Below are 20,358 nucleotides of genomic sequence, written 5' to 3' on the forward strand. Positions count from 1 at the left end.
TAGCTGCAAAAAAAAGAAAAAAAAAGAACAAGAAATCTTCTGGTCGCGTATGTGGGCGTGTATATTTTTGTGTTAAATGTTGGAAAGTAGGGTTGCATAATGAAGTTGCATGAATTGGGCTTGAAACAAATTCATTAGGAGACGTTTTATTAGGAAAGGAAAAAGCTCTATTGTCACAATAAATCTGTTGGCTCAAATATTATGTTCTGGTCTAATTATCTTTTTACATTTGTTACCATGCAGATGGTTCTACTAGACATTTGCCTCCGCCAAAGGTGAAATGCCGTTATGAAGAGTCGTCTCCGAGTGGCGCCTTGACTCCAAAGAAAAGAGGTAAAATGAGGACATGTCTATGGGCGTGCCTGTTAACCCCCACCCTCCAACCCCATCATCCTTCCCCCGCCTTTGTAAAATAAAAATGCGTGGATTCAGCAAAATGGCATGAATAGTTGCAATACGTACTACACGCTATCCTCTCATCTTGATGCTTTGCTGTGATATCTTAATGTTTGTTGTCAAGCAAGGAGTTCCCAGCGACGAAGATTTAGAGAGACTTTTGCAGAAACTCGAAAAATGGAAGACAGTCGGGCGTCATCTCGAAATTGTGGAAGCAAGATTAACGGCGTTTAACAATGAAAATATAGAATGGTCTGAAAAAATCTTCAAAAGGTTATTACATTAGCAAGAGAGGGAGGGCTCAGCTGCAACATACTCATAAGACACCTAGAATCTCCCGCCTTACCCCTCCCCTCCTTTTAGCCCAACCCCCATTTTATAAACCACACACAACCCAATCGGTCCAACGAGGGGCTAATGTTCGAATTTAAGCTTTAGAAACTCATAGTTACTACAATATTTGAGGTTTTCCCTAATGTTTGTCTTAATAATAATTTCACTTGTCACAGAACAAATCATGTTCGTGAAATGAGCCCACGCTTCTCTCCTTCGCGGGAGGATCGATGACTGTACTCGTGAATTAGGTGCAAATCAAACCCCCCAACCTCCGCCTTCTCTCTCCCCCCCCCCCCCCCCAAAAAAAAAAAAAAAAAAAAAAAAAACACCGTAGTGATCAGATAGTGAAAATGTGAATATTTACTTTTGGAATTATGGAGTGACGTTGTCAAAGTTACAAATTACAGATAGAAAGAAATATTCTCCTTATTGCTTAAAAACCCTTCTCGAGTAATTTTCTTTTCGATGTAGGAGAAAGAGAATTTTTACCAAGCTACTTTTTTTTTGTCTACAGACTCATCTGTAACAGAATTTTGGGAATGGTGCCGGAATCAGTTGATGGCGTTTTACAACACCATGTGTCAAGTGAAAATAACACCATGGGACCCAGACAACACGGTACACATTGATAGAATTTACATACAAGTAACGTTTTTACAAGACCACAGGAAACCTGACGGGACAACGAAAAAAAAGCTGGGAGACAGCAGTGAAGTGTTTGAAGGTGACGAAGATCATCCCATCCGTAGACGAATTCTGGTGTATGGAAGACCTGGAATAGGAAAGTCTACTTTCACTCAAAAAGTAGCTGTGGATTGGACAAATGGCAGAAAGAAGATCCTCGAAAAGTTCAATCTTTTACTGTTAATCAGGTTACGAGACGTTTGTGGTATTTCGGACCTCTGTACCATGTTAAAAACAGCGGAACTGTTGTCTACTGATAACCCGATGGCAGTCAATAACTTGTGTGAATATGTACGTCAGAACCAGGAGAAAGTGCTGCTCATTTTGGATGGATATGATGAATACAGCGGTGGAAAATCATCCCTAATTCATCAGATTTGGAGAGGCAGTCAACTGAGAGACTGTTGTGTAATGATCACAACGCGGCCAGTGAAAGAGGATGAGCTTAGAGTGCCAAGTCACGCTCAGTTTGAACTTAACGGGTTCGATAGCAGGGAACAGAAGAAACAGTTCGCAAGTAAGATTCTTCCTGATGAGGAGGATGTTGAAGGGCTTCTTGAATACCTAAGAAAGCATGACCTCGTGAAGATGGCAGAGATTCCGCTATTGTTGTTGATGTTGTGTCTTCTGTGGAAGAAGAAAAAACCTCAATTACCAACATCTCGTGCGGAAATTTACGTAGAATTTATCCAGACTCTGTTGGATCATATGGCTATTAAAGACTCAGACAACGTCGCAACAGATAAAAGCATAGATGAATATCAAGAGGAACTTTCCAAAATAGGAAAACTTGCTTTTGATGCTCTTTTGGAGGACTGCCTTCATTTTAATTTCAGTAAATTTCCTAAAGGTGATCTGTTCGAGAAGCTTATTCATGTCGGTTTTTTTCAAGTTTCCAAACTTTCCGCTTTGAACCGTGAGAAGATCGTGTATTTTCTTCACAAGTCCGTTCAGGAGTTTCTCGCCGCCTGGTTCATCGTTCAAGAAGTGAAGGTTAAGAAGAATGAAACTGTCACCTGCCTGTCAGGAATGGATACGTTTGAAAAATCAAAGAAGATGGACGAAGTTCTCAAATTCGTTTGTGAGCTGTCATCAGATGCTGTCGGCATTGTTTTTGATCATCTACACTATGTCGGAAAGAAAGAAGGTCTCACAAATTACAATTTCACCAGGACGCCTTCTGTCGAAGATTTGTCTAGAGCACAAAATGAGTTCATTGAACTCTGTGTCGATTGTTTGTTCTGTTGTCCAGAGTCAGACAGACTAGCTGTGTATTCTGCATTTCTCTCATGTGTTAACCATGTCGTAATGCTTCATGACAAACACGTGTCTACTGCTGCTGAGAAAAACTTCTTCAAAGGCACCGCCAGTTTTCCAAACTATTTATTTTTTCAATATATAACTAAATATGATGATCGTGGGGGTAACTGTGATGATATTCTATCCATATTGTCTGACTTGAACGCGGTCGTTTTAGCGTGCTCTGGAGAAGTTAAGGATTTTAAAAAATACGCCGATTTACGCGATGCGAACCTTTTCCTCAAAAAAAGCGAAAAAAAAAACTTTATCTATCTACATCGCATAACAGATGCTGTTTTTTGCTCTAAACTTCTTCCTGAACTGATATCAGCGCCAGTTTGTTCTTCTCAGCCACCTGTAGATAATCTGGGAGAGAATGAGGACAATAACGTTGCACTGTCTCTGACTGAGAACAGATCTGACCAGGCACAACAACATTGTTTGTCACTGGTGAGAGAGGTTGAGTTAACGAAGGTAACAGTTGAGGATTTTGTTCTGTTGAAGAACTTGTTGCCTTTATTAACAGCTCTTCGAGATATTGCTATACGGAGGAGCGTGACAGATGCCTTGGAAGGTAATTCGATTGAGAACGCGATTCACAGAATTAATTTTACTGACAATCTCCACAGTTTAAAACTTTGTGGTATCAATCTAACAGCAAAGTGTGCTGCTTTTATTGCTGAGTCACTGCACCACTCTCCAAACTTGCATGTGCTCAGCTTGTCAGGGAACCCCTTACACAGCGGTGTGAGTCATTTGGCCAAGAATCTTCATCACACTCCACGGTTGACTATTTTAGAGTTAGATTATGTACTAATGGGAGAAAAGGAATGTGCTGCACTGGCTGCCTCATTACAGTACTTAAACAAGTTAAAAAAACTGAATATGTCAATCAATGCACTGGGTCACGGGATTATTGAACTGGCCAAGAACCTGAACAGTGTACCCAATCTGACTGAGCTGGACCTGTGGGGGACAAATATGGGTGAAGATGAAGCATCAGCACTGGCTCGTGCACTTAAGGATGTACCAGAGCTGAGCGATCTTAATATGACTTTCAATGCACTGGGTCACGGGATCATTGAACTAGCCAAGAACCTGAACAGTGTACCCAATCTGACTAAGCTAAACCTGTCGAGTACAAATATGGGTGAAGATGAAGCATCAGCACTGGCTCGTGCACTTAAGGATGTACCAGAGCTGAGCGATCTTGTTCTAGCGGGGAATCCACTTGGCAGAGGAGTCAGGGACCTAGTTCAGCATCTCAGCAGTGTTCCTAAGCTGAAGTACCTGCCTCTGTTTGGTGTTCAGATGACAAAGACAGAGACTGAAGAGTTGTGTACAGCAGTAAAAGGGAGAGGCATCGCTTTGTTCACTGATTACCATGTAAGAGTCTTTTTGTTGTTTCACTCAGTTGTATCTAATCTTTAGTTAGACGTTTCTCAGAATAGCACTAGATATTGTTTCCAGCAAGTTGCTTTTGATAGAATTTAACAGAGTAGTCTGCATGGGAAAGAATGTAGGCATCAGGAACAGTCACTGTTTTCGAAATTTTCTATTTCTATTTTGTGACATCAGGAGCAATTGTTGGGGATGGTGGAGACCGTAAACAGCCCATGTTAAGTACTTTAATGGTTCATGTAATGCTTCTTTGACTATGGTTTACAGAAAAATTTGTTTAAGATTAAATTGAGACAGAAACAAATTTAGCTTTCAAAACTTTGATATTATTTACAGACAGTAGTTTCCAGTGTAGTGGATGCTTGATTACTGAAAGCTAATTGAAAACTTTGGGAGTTTGATTCTGAAAATTCTGTAGCTATGCCTTACATAAGAGAGAGAAAAAAAGATGAATTGTGAGAATTTTTCTCGGACCAAACTTCTTTGCGCAATGTTAATTTTTGAATTTTTTAGGCTTGTGTTGTTATTATGGGATGCTTTTATTTGGGTTTGATTATGTGACCTGAAATTAGTGTGAACCCATACATGCTTTGGATTTGATGACGTTGTTCCCTACAATCTGTACCAGCATCTACTCGCTTTTATTAGCAGGAAGCGTTAACCCAACAAAATAGAAAGAAAAAGGTTTTTTCTTGTGTTAAATCCAAATGCGTGTTTTGAAAAGCGAAAATCATGTTGATTCTATTGTCATAAATTTACGTTTTAAAGGTTTGTACTGATGATAGGAAATAATTCACCAAAAGTTGTAGGTAAAATGATTAACATCCAAAAAGAAACTGACACGGTGCTATAATTTACTTGCAATTAAATGGTTTCATTCTTCTTATTTATCAGTTGGATTCTTTTTGTCTTTAGCTGCACTGCTCATGTTGAGTAACTCCGTCATATGCTCGTAGAGCCCTTGGTCGCCTTTGTCATAGAAGCCTTTTTTATTTTTTTTTAGAAAAATTAAAGAACAACTTTATAAAAAGTGAATTTGTCAAAATGACTATTTCAAACCTTACACTCTAAAACCCTTTAAGTGCGTTAAACGAAAATATATGGCTAAACCCTCACCGACATAAAATAAAGAGCAAAGTAGGTTTGGTAATAAGGAAAAAAAGAGAAAATGGCGAGAAGCAATTGAAAAAAGAAGACAGGCGGGCATGAAATTCGATGGGTATATATATTTTTTTTCCGAGGAGGGAGGGGGAGACTGTGTACTCGTATTGCATAAAAAAAGGAAGAAAGATGAAAAAGGAGAGACAAAAAAATCAAGTAAAAGTGTTTAAGAGGGTCACCACTGACGAGCGCTTCGGCTCGTTGTTTCCATTCTGTACCCAAATAAGAGCAAAATTACCACGTCCTGAATAAAATAAAGCGCCTGCATAGACTAATTAAACTAGTGGAGAGAAGAAGCCTTTTTGAGGCGCAGTTTCCATTGACATCTCATTCAGCTGAAAGATCTAGAAAAGACGTTATGTTATGCAACCAGTAAAATTAGTGCTTTACGAATGAAGCATTGCTGTGCGTCATGCGTAAGCGCCCTACTAGTAAACAAACGAAAAAGCAAAACAAATCGTTTTAAAAGCTTAAACTTCATAGGCGCGACCCGTGACACGCGGCCACTAGTCAAACTCGGCACTGCGCTATAATTTACTCGCTCTTAAATGGTTTCCTTATTCTTATTTATCAGTTGATTTGTTTTCTTCGTTGGCTACACTGCTCATATTTTGTACCTGTCAGGTGATTGTAGGGCCCATCGGTCTTCCGCGTCACATAAGCTCATTTTTGAAGAAAAATTAAAGAACGACATTGTTGATGATGAAGTTGCTTAACTAACTATCGTATGTGTTTGTCTCTGCTTGGTCTCGTGTCAGTGTAAATCCTAAAAAGTGATATATTTTTGAACTTCAATTTGGCACACACCGTGGAGCTGATTCTTTGTACACTTTACGCAGCTTCCCATATTTTTGTCACATCCCTGAACATAAACAATTCTTATTCTCATCGCCATCACCAGAATAAAGGACCTGCCTTCTTGACTCGTTGCTGTCTTGTCTTTCCTGTGGAGTGTGGGCGTTCCTTTTTGCTTCTAGGAATACGGAAATGGTACATCTTCCTTCCAATCTCAAAACTAAGCAAACTAGAAACTACTGTAGCATGAAATAATACGAGGATAGCTAAGGAGGCGTTAGTTCAGCGAGGCACAAGTGAGAACATTTAAGTTGTTTTGAATTTGTTTTTTCATCATTATTTTTTTTAAGTGTCTCGTATATGATTGAAACAGTATTGTCAGAAAAGTACGGTTTCATTGAGAGGATGCTTCAAGGAAGGTGAAGAAAAACATTAAAGCGAGAACACCGAATCATCAAAAAGAAATATTTAGAGTTGTCTGACTTACAATCGTGTAACAATTATGTTGGTGGAGAAGTTAACTGGAATAAAACTCGTTGCATGTAGTCGTACAAGGTTAGAAAATTATTGAATGATTTGAATGATTTGTATGCAAAAAATAGTTTCGAAGATATTAGACAGTGGTTAAGAATATATGAAAGTCATATATTTGACCTGCGGATAAAGACGTGAATGAAAGTGATCCTCGAGGATCACTTTCATTCACATATTAGACAGTTTTCGTCCCATTAAAAAAAATTAATATTTATTGTAGTTTATGTGTTTGTAAACCTTCATCTCATTTTAATCGTCAGGGACCATTGTTATTTGTTATTTGAAACTGAGATCTTTTTCCTTGCTGTAAAATAAAGTCTTGTAGTCACTTGTAGATATTTGAATTCAAAATAGAATGTTCTCTTTCACTGCTCGCTCTATGGACAAATGTATTTGAATGCGACGAATATTTATCTTGTGTGCTAAAATGTAATTTGAGTGTTGCATAGAATTAATGAAACAGGTGTATTTTTCCAAGCGAAGGAAACTTAATATTCCGATATACGTGGGGAGTTTCAAGGTGCTTTAAATATTTATCTGGTGTGAAAATGCAAGTTGAGAGTTTCACATAATTGGTGCTGTGGTTGATGTTGTGTCCTTTTTTTGTCCTGTGTTAGGAAACTGATATAGTAGGTGGAAGGTGGATCAATCGACGTCTTACAAAAGCTGAGCTGAAAAAAGGAGGAATAAGGTTTAGAAGAGAACAAGATGGTGACGACGACGACGATGATGATAATGATGATGATGACGACGAAGAGGAAGATAGCTATGATGTCGATGATGAGAAGATGATAATGATGATGCTGACTGAACGCACGAAAGAAAAGGTTCCATGCCAACTGATTTAGCGAGCAGTAAGAAGAATGATATTTCATAATATATCCCATCAAATATTTTTGGTCGCGTGCGGGATTGGTTTAAATGCATCGTGTGACCGAATATCCACTAGCTCAAAACTGCAGAATATCCTTGAATAAACCCTACCTGATATTCCCCGATTTTCAAACTTTTCGTCCATTAGGGTTTTTGTTGGCCGTTGGTTGTTACAGAAGAAAGGACATGTTTTTGTGTTCATACAGTTGTACCAGCGAACACTGAAAAGTGAACATCTTACGTAATAAACGGTGAACTGTTCGTAAACACTTTCCCCGCGCGTTGCAAAAATAATTCAAGGAAGATAAACACAATAGCCTCCATTTGGCGCAAGAATATTTTCGTATATTTGTCCTTAGATATTATCTGTTGCTCAAAGTTCTCACTTTTCCTCGAGCTTCACTCTCGGAAACTTTTCGCATCTCGGAACGGATAATTTCCGAACAGCAAAAGATACGAAAAACAACGTGCATATATTCGCGCCAAATGGCGACTATTGTTTATTTAGAATTTCGCAAATTTCTGAACGTGCTTACTGTCTCTTACGGCCCTACACCTATATTTCAGCATAACGTATGAGAGCAGCGTCGAGTTCAAATTGGAAACTTAGATAATTAACCGTCGGTATTTCCCTTCTCAGATCATGCAAATTTTAGTGATCTCACGTTGTTGTTTTGCAGGGGACTGCTGAGAAATGAACTGAGTTTTAAAACGCACGTGCTGAACCATTTTTCTGCTCATAATTTAGACCTTTAGTTTGTCGTGGTGGTTTTTTAGCCTCACTTTTATTGATTTATTAAAAGGATTTTTGTGAAATATCCTTGTCTCTTTGTAGTTATAGATGGCATGAGTGGTTGAAAAAGACCCTAGATGCGACCTCTATCCCTGTTGCCTGGATCCTAAAGCACACCCATTGAAATAGTTCTTTTACAGCTCAACGCACCACGCATAGAATGATATTTGTGTGCAGAGTTTGAATACAAGTGACTAGTATGTAGTCTTTAGTTCGATATAGGGAGCCCCTGTATGAGAGGAAAAACTGGTTAATTTTCTTGGTTCTGATTTGCTTTTTTTCCTCGATAATTTATCGCAGAATCTGTCGGCCTAACTTGTGTAACAATAATGCCTTTTCGTGTCCCACCGAGCGACCATTTTTAATATTGTTTTTGATGATTTGTTTTTGTTTGCATGTTTGTTTTTTTCCTTTAACTACCGTCGGTCCTTAAGTTGTTTCATTCAATCGGCAGGCATTAAAAGACATCTAAACATCCTCTCCTTTTTACTGCTATGATTTAATTCTATCAAGTGCTAAACCTGGCGACGAGAAAAACACAAAAGGTGGAAAAAAAGACAGAAATCATTGCAAGCAGTCTCTATTTTTGTCGTTTGTCCCCTTCCTCCCCCATTTCTCTTCCGCAAGAGCGCACCAAAGCAAGCTTGATATCCCAAACATTTATTGATATTTCTCGTACACAGCTTACGATGGTTAGGTAGGTTTCGGGCTTAATTCTCCCGAAAGGGGATTTTGCTTGCGCCAGCTATTAAATAATCAGAAGAGCAGATTGGTTTGTTTTTTCAAATTATTTTATTTTAGATCACATTCAAGTTGTTTTGCAGTCCAATTGGTATCACGGAGAACGCACAATTTTCACTTCATATATAAAATCACCATCATATCCATTGGCGGAAAACGTGTTACATAACCTTAAGGTTGTTAACTCGTTGCAAATTATAATTAACTGGAAGCTGATATAATGCCACTACTTAAAAATTGAACCAGTGTTCATGATAAGGGATAACTTTAGAGGCTTTACATAACGCTACACTTTGATAAGGTGTTAGCAACCCCGCCCAATACTGGTATCATTTGCAGCGCTCTATCAAAGAATCCCGGCTTTTGAACTTGCCGTTGTCGGCTCTGATTGAGTAGCAGCTGTTATCTCAAGCTCTCCACTGTCTTCTCCATGCCTTCATTTGATTTTTGCATTTGTGCAAGTCGTTGGCTGAGTACTTGGTTTTCTTGCATGAAATTTCGTCTGTGTTTTTCAACCTCCATCATTCTCGCCTTTACCATGTTCTCCATTTGTTGCCGTTGGACCGCTGCTTCAGCTTCCATCTGTTCACGGAGTCTCTTTTTTTCTTGCTCCTGTTTTGCCTGCAGCATTTCCATCTAATTACCAGACAGGAAAAAGTTCAGGTCAGACAGTTATAGGAGAGTCATGATGAAAAATAATATGGCATCTACTCTTGTTCACCTCTGGGCTAAAATCATCAAATTTCTCAGTCACTCAGAGTGAATTTCTAATAAAAATACTGTACAATCTTTCACCGAAAAAACCCAATGGGATATATTCTTACTAGCGTGATTTAAACTAAAGATATATTTTAAGGCATTTGAAGGTGAAAGTTATTATGAGGCAATATTTTAATAACAAAGAAATTAAGGAATAAAGAATCTAATTTGACACATCACAAAATTACATTGGAATAGAACCAAAGCGGTATCGTTTGTCGGCAAGTCTAAAGACCGCGTTTCTCGATGTTTTGCATCACAATTTCTGCTACCACAACAGAAACTGGAGACTCCCTAGCTGTACCGTGTAACTGTTTGTAGTGTTTACCGTTGTAATGAAAGTAAGTTGACGTTAGGCAAAGCTTTAGTAAGTCCATGATGTCCTCTGCAGGAATCATTGTGTAGCTCAGTGCATTTTGCAAATAAAAACAGTGTGGAAGAGGAGTACGTTTTTTGAAGATGTTTCCTTACTCGGAACTGATTAGATCAAGTGACCACCACAAACCGTATAATATTAAGCCAAGCTTTAATAATTATTCGATCTAAAAGAAATACATTTATAATTCGCAATTAGAACAAACGCAAATCAAGTCTTTATCTTGTAACTAGATACAAAAACTTCAATATAAACTTACTTCTGTGGCGGGTCGTTACAACAGTCTCACTTTACGGGTTAGCAGATTCTCCAGGTAAGCGGATTTAGAGACAGAAAAACGATAACAAAATAACTTCTTTCTCACTTCGATTCTGCTAAAAAACTGACTTAAACATAATAATCTAACGCTTTTAAATCAATCTATTGAATTAATGTCAATCACGATTCTTGTCATCGAATAAATCTGTCAACACGAGGCAACGCCTATTTATTAAACGAAACAGAAGATATGGTTTTCTTTTTTGCTGAATAATGAAGAGAGATCGCAACAAATTCAGAAACAGAGTAGTGATATTTTCAAAACACGAGACAATGAATGAACTCGTCCGCTGTATTGTTAATGTAAAGGCTTGTCCAAAAATCTTACCACTAGTCCTCCTCCCCCCACCCCATTGTCATCAAGGTCCCCCCAGTTGAGGATAAGCACAGACATACTGAACGGGAAGTTTGATGATGTCCTCATTGGAGGTGTCACATGATTCGTTTGTCCTTCCTTACATACTCGTTGAAGGAATCCTCTTGTAAATTTTCACTTTGGAAGCGTTAGCGAGTGTACATGCTTTTTCTAGCGTTTCAGTATTGTCAAGTTACATCACATTTTCATGGTTTGCCAAAAACCATTGAATGTTAAAAGGCAGGGGTTTACGTCGTCAGTATTTCAAATATGATGCGTAATTCGCTTAATGCTTTAGTTCACACCAATCTTTTTTAGCTGTTTTTGCAAATTTCGTGAAACAATGGTAAATTTATTGGTGAAATACAGAGACTTCTGTCAACTTCCTCTGAAAATAATGCGTGACAAGTAACGAAAATATGTACATCAGTATTTAAATAGAGAAACTGTTAAGTGTAAATTTTGTTGGGTTGCGCTTCCTTTATTATTGCAGTGTGCTGGGTCTGCACCTTAAGTTTGCGTTTTATACCAAGTTGCAAGCGCTTTAATTAATTTCTCATATCGTGAAGAGTCAGTGATTATAAACGCGAGACGAAAAAAGGGAGCAGAAAAACGTGACTCTTCCTCTCAAATTTGTGTGAGCATATGTATGAGTTTTACTGTCCATTTGCTCCTTGGATTCAATCCGGTACGATACAAGAAAGGCCACCGATTTCCGCCCATTTATTCTGTAGAAACTAATCTTTTCATTACTTGGACTATGACTTTATTTCTCAAGGGAACTTTGATTTGCGCAGCCATCTTTAATACATGTTGGATGAGATAAGTTGCTCCATAACTTCGAGTAAAGGGTAAGTTGAAATAGCAATCGGTGATAAGAAGAGTCAGCCACTTACCTAGTAGTCTATAAATAGACTTGACAAAGTAATAGCGAGATACAAGTATCTTTGTCCGCTCCACAGACTAAGTGTTGAAATCTTTTCGAATAAGAATTTTTATCGTTTATCGGCCAGCTTTGATTTAAATTTAAGACAACATCCTTCTTTCTTGGTGGAGTTACGATTATAGTCCTCTATCTAATTTTGTGATCCGTAGTCAAATGAAAGAACGAGTGAAATCGGTATTTTTCAATCTCGTTCCGTCGCAGAAAGTGCTTAAGACCCAAAGGAAGGTTATAATTAACAAATAAGCTAATGATTTACCAATAAAATCAATGCAAAACTTGTCCTTTTTGGATGAAAATTCTGTAACATAGATGGCTCCCAGGGAGAAGTTGCTTGACTGCAAGGGACATTTTTAAGGTTTCCATATGCTGTGACCATTGAAGTGTGTCGTTGTACAAGGCGAAGAGAACTCACGCGATTACATTTTACTAGCAAATGGAAAGGCCCTTATTCTCTGAACGCGTTTTTATTCACTGTAATCATAAAAACCACAATCCCCTTGATTATGATTGGTTTCAAAAACTCCTGTTTTCCACTAATTCTCTAAACGAGCTGTTATCAGACAGTTTGTTATCGGACAGTTCAAGAAGCTAACCACATTCAAAGCTGTAGTTCAAATCAATTGAATCAATTTTTTTTCAGGTCCTATTTTCAACTACTCGTTTCAGCATTGCTCTTAGCTGCGAGGATCTCTCAAATTCGTTTCTTCACCGCAGTGCAAATATATGAATTTCATATATCTAAAATCATTATTCATCACTTGGATCATATTTAGACCCAACATATTATTAAAATCTCAGTTGGTAGAGCGCTGCACCGGAATCGCAGAGGTCATGGGTTCAAGTCCCGTACGAATCTGAATTTTTTTTTTTCAGGTCCTATTTTCAACTACTCGTTTCAGTAGTGCTCTTAGCTGTGAGGATCTCTTAAATTCGTTTCTTCACTTCAGTGCAAATATATGAATTTCATATATCTAAGGTCATTATTAATCACATTCAAAGTTGTAGTTTAAATCAACCAATCACAACCTTGGTTCCAATCACAATGACAATATTTTAGAGAGCAGAAGTAGTTTTGTTTTGGAAATTGCAATTTTTCGGATTAATTGGTAATAAGACTTCGTGTTATCCAGTTCAGTCTGTAATTATAATCGTGTTGCTTGAATAATTTTCGTTCTCTTACCGTAAGGTAGCCCCGCTTGATACGTTTTAACCAATAGAATAGTCCAGACGTTTATGCATGTTTTATATACTAACTGATCTGAGATACATGTACTACAACAGCATGCGGAGGTGAACCTCATCTCTGGTACAGTGGGCAGATCTTGATGATTGCCAAAACGGAAATAACTTGAAAGAATTTCACTCGTTTCCTACCTTGTGTGCTCATAAAATTTGTCAGTGAAGTTGAGTTCGCTAGACACAAGTTCCGTGACTCAGCACCATCATTTGTCACGCAACATTCAACATGTCCTCAAAGAGGCACAGAATGTTTTTACTCCAGTATTTCACTGAACATTTCTCTTTCTTTTTGTGGCATAAAGGTCATCTATAATAGGTTGAGCCAAACTATTTCTACTACAAGGGGTGATCAATAACAATGAGACATATTTTAGAAATATTCAGCACTTCCGGCTTGCGGCTTATCACGTGACTGGCAAGCTTGAGTGGCCGTGGAATGCAGAGTTCCCTTGTGACTGCCTGATTGAGTCAAGTTAACATTTTAGCGAAAGAATCCTTGTGTTTCCTCCTTTCAGCCCGGCTCTGACCCTGTAAAACAGTTCGTTATGTAAATTTCACCTAACCGAGTTGAAGTTGTACAACAGCTGTGGCTCACTTTCGTTAAACACGAGCATGTGCCATCGTCGAGTAAAGATGAAACAGAGGTAAGGGTTGACTGTACTCTGCCAACGTAAGGGAGAATGCATTTATTAGATGGGTTTTACTAGATGTCCAAGATATCTTACCCGTTTTCGCTTGAGAAAATGTAATATTGCACGGTTCAGAGCTACTTAAACGAGTTTTGTAGATTGATATTTGAAATAGTTGTTTATGTAAATATAAGATCAGCAATCTTCAATGCTTCATCATGAAAATGAAAGTTGCCTGTGTCATCATTTCCCTGTTTATTTATATGGAGCTGTGCGTATAAATTCTTTGTTTTTCCAGTATCTCTCTGTTGTTTGGTTGTTCGATTGTTTTATTTGAATGATCTGAGACTGTTCCTTTAAAATCGATCAACTTCGAATTCATCGGTAACTGCTTGCAAAGAGTACATCACTTTAAAAGTAATGGGTATCGTTTAATCGACATCAGTTTGCAAATTAAAGCTAAATTTACCACATTTAAAAGCATCTCAGCTCGGAAAAATAGTCGTTATATTAGTGAACCGAAATTTTAAAGCCAAGACACCCGTTATGAAACGTTACTTACACCTCATTCAAACGTTGTACACTGTAAATCATAATTCTGGAATCGATATCCTTAGAGTTGTTTTAATGCAACAAGTATTTATGATCACGACTTTGCCCCACTTCCTTTCCCAACAGTTGTTGAATTCTTAACTGTCACTCACTTGAAATTGACTTTAATTGAATCATCTCTACCTTGAAGTTAATTTTGATGTATTAAATTTGCCATTTTGACAATAGTTCTATATCTTGTTACTTTTTGCTGCCGTAATAACTTTTCAAATATCACCGCTATGACACTGCAGAGTATATACTAAGTTTGAATCTTCTAATGGTGAGATAATTCTACCTGAAGTTCAGTAATTAACTCTCAATGGCTTCACTTCAAACAGCTTTGCTTTGCTCAATTTTGTGTTAAAATTTCTTGATCATATTCTACATCAAATGCATGGGAGCCTCATTTGTGACTAAATCACTCCAATTAGTTTCTTACCTCTGTAAGGTGTTTATTTTATTTTAATTTACTTCTTTTATGATTTTGATTGTACTTTTGGACTTGATAGTTTTTCAAAGTTTAGTAGTGAACAGTTGTATTATTTCCAATGCCTACTTAGCTTCTTGTTTCAAATCTAAGCTACTTTGAAATGCTCTCTTTCTTCTGTTTTTATTTCATTGCTAACTCAGGGCAACTTCTTTACTCGGGTGCCAAGTGTTGATTAAACAATTGGATTCTGTCACCATTTGAAGCAATGATTTGGTTGCTAAGTCTCAATGATTCCAAAAAAAATAATATTCTCTTCAATTGCAATACAAAAAAAGTTTCAAAGACCTTGAAACTTCACTGAAAACCAGTGTTGGAGGTTAAAGGGAAAAATTATGGATTTATTTCTGTATTCCTGAATGCTGGTTTGCATGAAGTATACTGAGAAAACCCAAAATAGATTCCTGCTAACATTACTAATATTAACATTCTAGTCTCATACAGTCAACTTTCATTGGCAGCGAGGTCAATCTCACACCTTGTTGTTATGAGCTTAATATTTATGCTTGTTTTTCTTTGGAATTTTGTTTGTGATGTTTTGTCGTTGTATGCATTTTTAAAGTATATGTGGTTGCTTTTAACTTTTGTAAACAAGCCTCTCTGAGAATCACTATGTTGTGAGTGCCCTGGTTAAACATTAATATCCCTTTCACTCCCAGAAGTGATAAACATGTAACTTCTCCCTATAGTGTTGATATGTTATCCAGTGAACAGGTAATGAGATTACTCAAACTTATCAGGTACAAGATATTATCTTGATTGAACATCAAATTCTCATAACCAGTTTACAAGGAAATGTGTAGCAGCAAGAGAACAGAATTATCAATCAGATCTTGGGAGATATTCATGAAATAACTAAATTATGAACTTTATAAACAGGTGATGCAAATCATCTACTTCACCATTTTCATCATGTACAGAAACATTTTTTCATTGTTGCTATAGGGCTTTTGTTCCTCTAAACATTTCTTGTTTTTGACATTTGACTCAGAGATGAGATCCTGTTTTAATTACACATTCAGGTGTTCAGGAGCAAAGACAAATGTTACATATTTTTAAAACTAAATGTCTGAACAACTTACTTGTAATTTTTTAATGATGTATACCAATTCAGTTGTAAAATGAATGCTTATTCTATTTGATAAATAGATTTTGTGTTGTTGTGTGTCTGTTTATTAATAGATCATAGTTCACATCAAAATGTGCAAAGAACAAAAAAGTGACAAGTGAGGTGCAGTCTAGTGTGCTACAGATGTACTTACCACATTTTGATGTCAGAACCCATCAAAATGCACGTATAATTCAGTTTATTGGATAAATAATAATAATTGATCTATATGTGTTTTACCTCCTTGCAGCTGAGCTCCAGAATATTCTGAATTCTGGTTAAGTTCCATTCCAAGTTTCCATCCATTTCCATTTTCAAGTTCTGATACTTGACAGACTGAACAACGACAACTTACAGTGATTTTCTCAGAGAGCAGTTATTTTTCCAACAGCTGGTTGAATTTTTTGCTGTCTGCCAGATTAATCACTACCCAGTAGATTGTTGGGAACACAATCTGCCACACAATCTACTGGGTCAGTGGTTTATCTGGTGGATGGTATTATTGATTCAATCCAGCAACAGCAAGTACCTGAGAGTTTAATTTAACTACAGTACTGCTACCAATTCTCACAGGAGAAGCAACTTGAAAAGTGAGTGTTTATCTTGTATGTATAATTGATATCTAGATATAAATTTATGTATAAAAAAATAAAAATAAAAATAATAATAATGATAATAATAATAATAATGATGATGACACTGATGATAATAAATAGACCTTCTGCTGGCAATAGAGCTTCAGTAGTCTGCAACAGAGTGCATCAACTGATAACCACAACTACTTGATTTGAGCTCCAATACATGTACATGTGTAAGGATACATTGTACACCAGTATGATGGTTAACATTCTCAACTTTTTGTATGATAACATCATATTCAATTTTATATGTAAACAAGAATTAGCATGACACAGCATAGTAAGGTAAGAATGTTCAGGAATATAAGTACATCACAGACAATTTACAGAGTCAAAACAAAACTAAGCTTACATGTACTTGGATTTTGTTCCACTTATTTTGAGGTGGCCAACGAAAGAGTTGCCAGTAATCAGATAGTTGTGTTCGCACAAAGATTTCTGGAATTGCCACAGGGTAAAGAAGAAATAAGTGATGAGGAACATAGGGATTAATCCCTAGGTCAAAATTTATACCTACTCATTGTTGATGATGAAATGGTTCAGATTTAAACTGATTTTCAATGCTAATCATTCTCAACAATCACAACAAATAAGCAATGTAGGTGTTTTATTAACTTTAATATATTATGATCGATAATATTATGCTCAAGTAAACCATTTCAATCTCCTGCTGACTTGATTGAGGTAGCTGTTTTTGTAGCACTCTTTTGTATTACCAAGCCATTAAAAAAAGCTAGAAGTAGCCTTACTACTATAGTAAACAGAACTTCATTCTTTTATTTCAGAGCAATTTATGGCTGATTTTTCACAATTTTGAACCCATTAAGTGATGCTAATTTCACACTAAAACTTAAACATACATGCATGGAGCAAAGTTTACTGGTGGGTTTTAAGATAGCTCGGATGTTCTCTAGGCTTGATCTGTTTTTAATGCTTTTTATAATCTTCCATAATTAGTCAGTTGGCCTCTGAGCTACAATCTGCATAATTTTGCAGGCCACTCACAGCTCTCACCTTCGCCTAGCTGAGGGTCCACCAGGTGTTAGGTATGATCACTGTCTGTTCCTGAGTATATGGGATATATATATAGCTCATCATCTGATTTGGAGTGGTTAACTTTATTGAAAGTCCTGGCAGATTTCTTTGACACAGTTCCTTGTTAAAAATTTCCCTTGTTATCTTATCTCCTCCAATACTGACAAGGGCTGTGCATATTGTAACAAATAATTCTTTTTGCAACACTTGCTACATTTTTTCCATAGGCAGGAAATTGATGTGCATTGTTTCACGGGATTTCCACAGTCTCAGCATTGGTATCTTTTGCATAGTGTCAGATTTCTTTTTTCCATTCTGGACTGCACTTAAGGTGTTTCTACAGTTCCCTATGTCCCTCAGCTCAATGCTGTATATTTTTCCAGCTCTGGTTCTATCAGTTGCCTCATCAAGTGTTAATGCTTTGATTCACTTCCTGACTTCACAGCTCTTTATTCCTGTTACCAATATGCAGAAGATCAGTTCATCGTTTAATACACATTAAGCAACCAGATGCCAATTTTTGTTGCCTGTTTTTGGTGTCAATTTTCCCATCTTCATGGTTGACACTGAAATAAGCAGTGCTCAACAATGGAAACTGTTGGGTTCCATGTGATTCCCAACTAGTAAATTTTTAGCTTTTTGGTAGGTTTCCTTTCTCACAGCACTGTTCTGAGAATTATTTGTTAAACTTTTTTTCAAGTTCTCTCTTTCAAAAAGGTCCAATCCTCCACCTGATTACCTTTCAGATTGATTTGAACAGGTGTAATGACTTGCTGATTAAAGACTGTCATATGCATAGGCTGTGGGAATAATTCTACACACACTATACTGTTTACTTTTCATTAATCAAAAATAAATTAGTATCAGTGGCTAATTAAAGACCATCATATGCTTGGGTGGCAGAAATGGTTAAAGCTACACACACTGCCCTCTCCTTTGTCACTTATCAAAAATGAATCAGTTACTTAACCATCAGTTAATGATGGTTAAGGACCATCACAGTGTTCAACACTCAAGCTGGAATTGTGCTACACACTATTCTGTTTCCTAATTGTTGCTCATGGTAAATAAATCAGTGCCACCATCCAAACACATTAAAAAAAATTTTAAATTATCACTTAGTGCTTTGATAAGAATATATTGTTTCAAAAAGTGTGAAACATATAACTGGCTGCCTTTAAGAAAAGGATCTTAAACTTAAAAATAAATTTTATGCAACCTCTGAGCATCAGGCTTGAGACAAGACCTTACAAGACCTGTAGGTTGATATTCTTTATCATTATTTTGATCTGAGTACAGCTTAGTTGTACAAACTGGAGATGTGTCCAGTTTTCTTTGATGTTTGCCACCAGATATGTGAATATTCATATCTTCCAGGGATTTTACATTTATATGGTACAAGGTCATATAAATACACAAATCTATATTGGCTTTGACACCCATTGTGATTGATTTTGTATTTTTCAGTTATTATGACTGATGATTTTAAAATGATTGTCTTTGTAGATTTCTGCAGTGAAGCAGATTGTCCTTAATAAAATTCTGTTCTGAAATAAATTAACCTTAACTTCTACAGTTGCATCAATTAAACATTGATTAAATGGGCAGGACTTGAGGCTAGTTATTGTGTCCAAGCTTAAATATGGTGAATTCCATCAAATTAATTTTATATGTTTCTGTATTGCTTTTATTTTCAGAAGCTGATTGGCAATGTCAGTAACTGTGAGAACTGACCAGAACAGTTCAAAGAACATTTATGGTGACCCACCAAAGATCAGTATTAGTCTTCCAGATATAAGTGAACTAACCCAGAATTTTAAACATTGGAAGGATGTTCAACTCCCAATTGACATTCTGTTGTTAACAGTGAAGGACTGTGAGTTTTTAAGTTGCTACTATTACATTAATGATCCATTTAGAAGCTATTTCAAAGGGCTTGGTCCTGTATACTTTGGAAGCATTGGTGAAGATCAAGATGTTAAACTGAATGTTGCTTTGATGAAATGCTCAGAGGGCTCTAAAATTCCTGGTGGTGCTTTGACTGTTGTAAAGAATGCTGTCACTCAGCTGAGGGCAAAAGCTGTCTTTACTGTGGGCCACTGTAGTGGTATGAATCAGGAATCAACAAAGCTGGGGGATGTGGTTGTTTCAGAAAAGCTCACAACCTATTCCTATCAGAAAATTACAAAGGATGGAAAGAAATTTTGTGGTTTAACAACTCCTGTAAGCAGGGACATTGCTGCTCTCATTCAATATGCAGCTTATGGTTGGAATCCACCCCTAGAAAATCCTAAAGGAAGGAAAGTTGAAGTCCACTGTGGTGAGGTTTTGAGTGGTTGTGAGCTCGTACAAGCTGAGTGGCGATGAGATGAACTAGTGAAGTCATTTCCTGGAGCAATTGCAATTGAGACAGAAGGAGAGGGTAAGATCTCTTTTTCCTTTGAAGTAACTGTTACTGTAAAATCTACTCAAAGAGATATTTGGATATATTTGTATCCTGGGAGAGAAAATTGATACTTATATGATATCGGTTGTGGTTGGTAAGTTTTCCTACCAGTGTCAAGAGATGCACTGGCTTGACTGTGTGAACATACTGAACTTCAGATCAAGAGATCTGGGTTCAAGCCCTGGGCTAAAGTGATTGTGTTGTAGTCTTGGCTTTACCCTCAGTGTGTGTCTGTATACCCAGGAGTATAGATGGCTACTGATGAACTTACCAGTTTTTCATATACATGTGGAGGGAGTAAGAGTACAGTCTTAGTGACTGAATGGTACGGGACCTGGGAGAAGCTCATGCTACATGGACTAGCTTTGCACCTAGTATATGTAAGGTGACTTTCCAAAACATATGTCTAGTTCCT

General features: G+C 37.1%; 1 protein-coding gene across 3 annotated transcripts in view; it reads left to right on the top strand.

Annotated features, from left to right (window-relative positions):
* Positions 1–20,358, top strand: part of LOC149048997 (NLR family CARD domain-containing protein 4-like) — a 40,736-nt gene that overhangs the window by 9,386 nt on the left and 10,992 nt on the right. For 2 of the 3 annotated variants that reach the window (XM_089201412.1, XM_089201413.1), the window contains exons 7-8: positions 244–333; positions 1,247–4,173. In XM_089201412.1, coding sequence (XP_089057538.1) covers positions 244–333; positions 1,247–4,146 — 2,990 coding nt within the window. In that variant the 3' untranslated portion in view covers positions 4,147–4,173. Of the gene's footprint in view, positions 1–243; positions 334–1,246; positions 4,174–20,358 lie in introns of those variants that run through there. The other variant, XM_089201411.1, reaches the window with a different exon arrangement.

The sequence above is a fragment of the Pocillopora damicornis genome, chromosome 3 (assembly GCF_964200805.1).
Source record: "Pocillopora damicornis chromosome 3, jaPocDami1.2, whole genome shotgun sequence".
NCBI lineage: Eukaryota > Metazoa > Cnidaria > Anthozoa > Scleractinia > Pocilloporidae > Pocillopora > Pocillopora damicornis.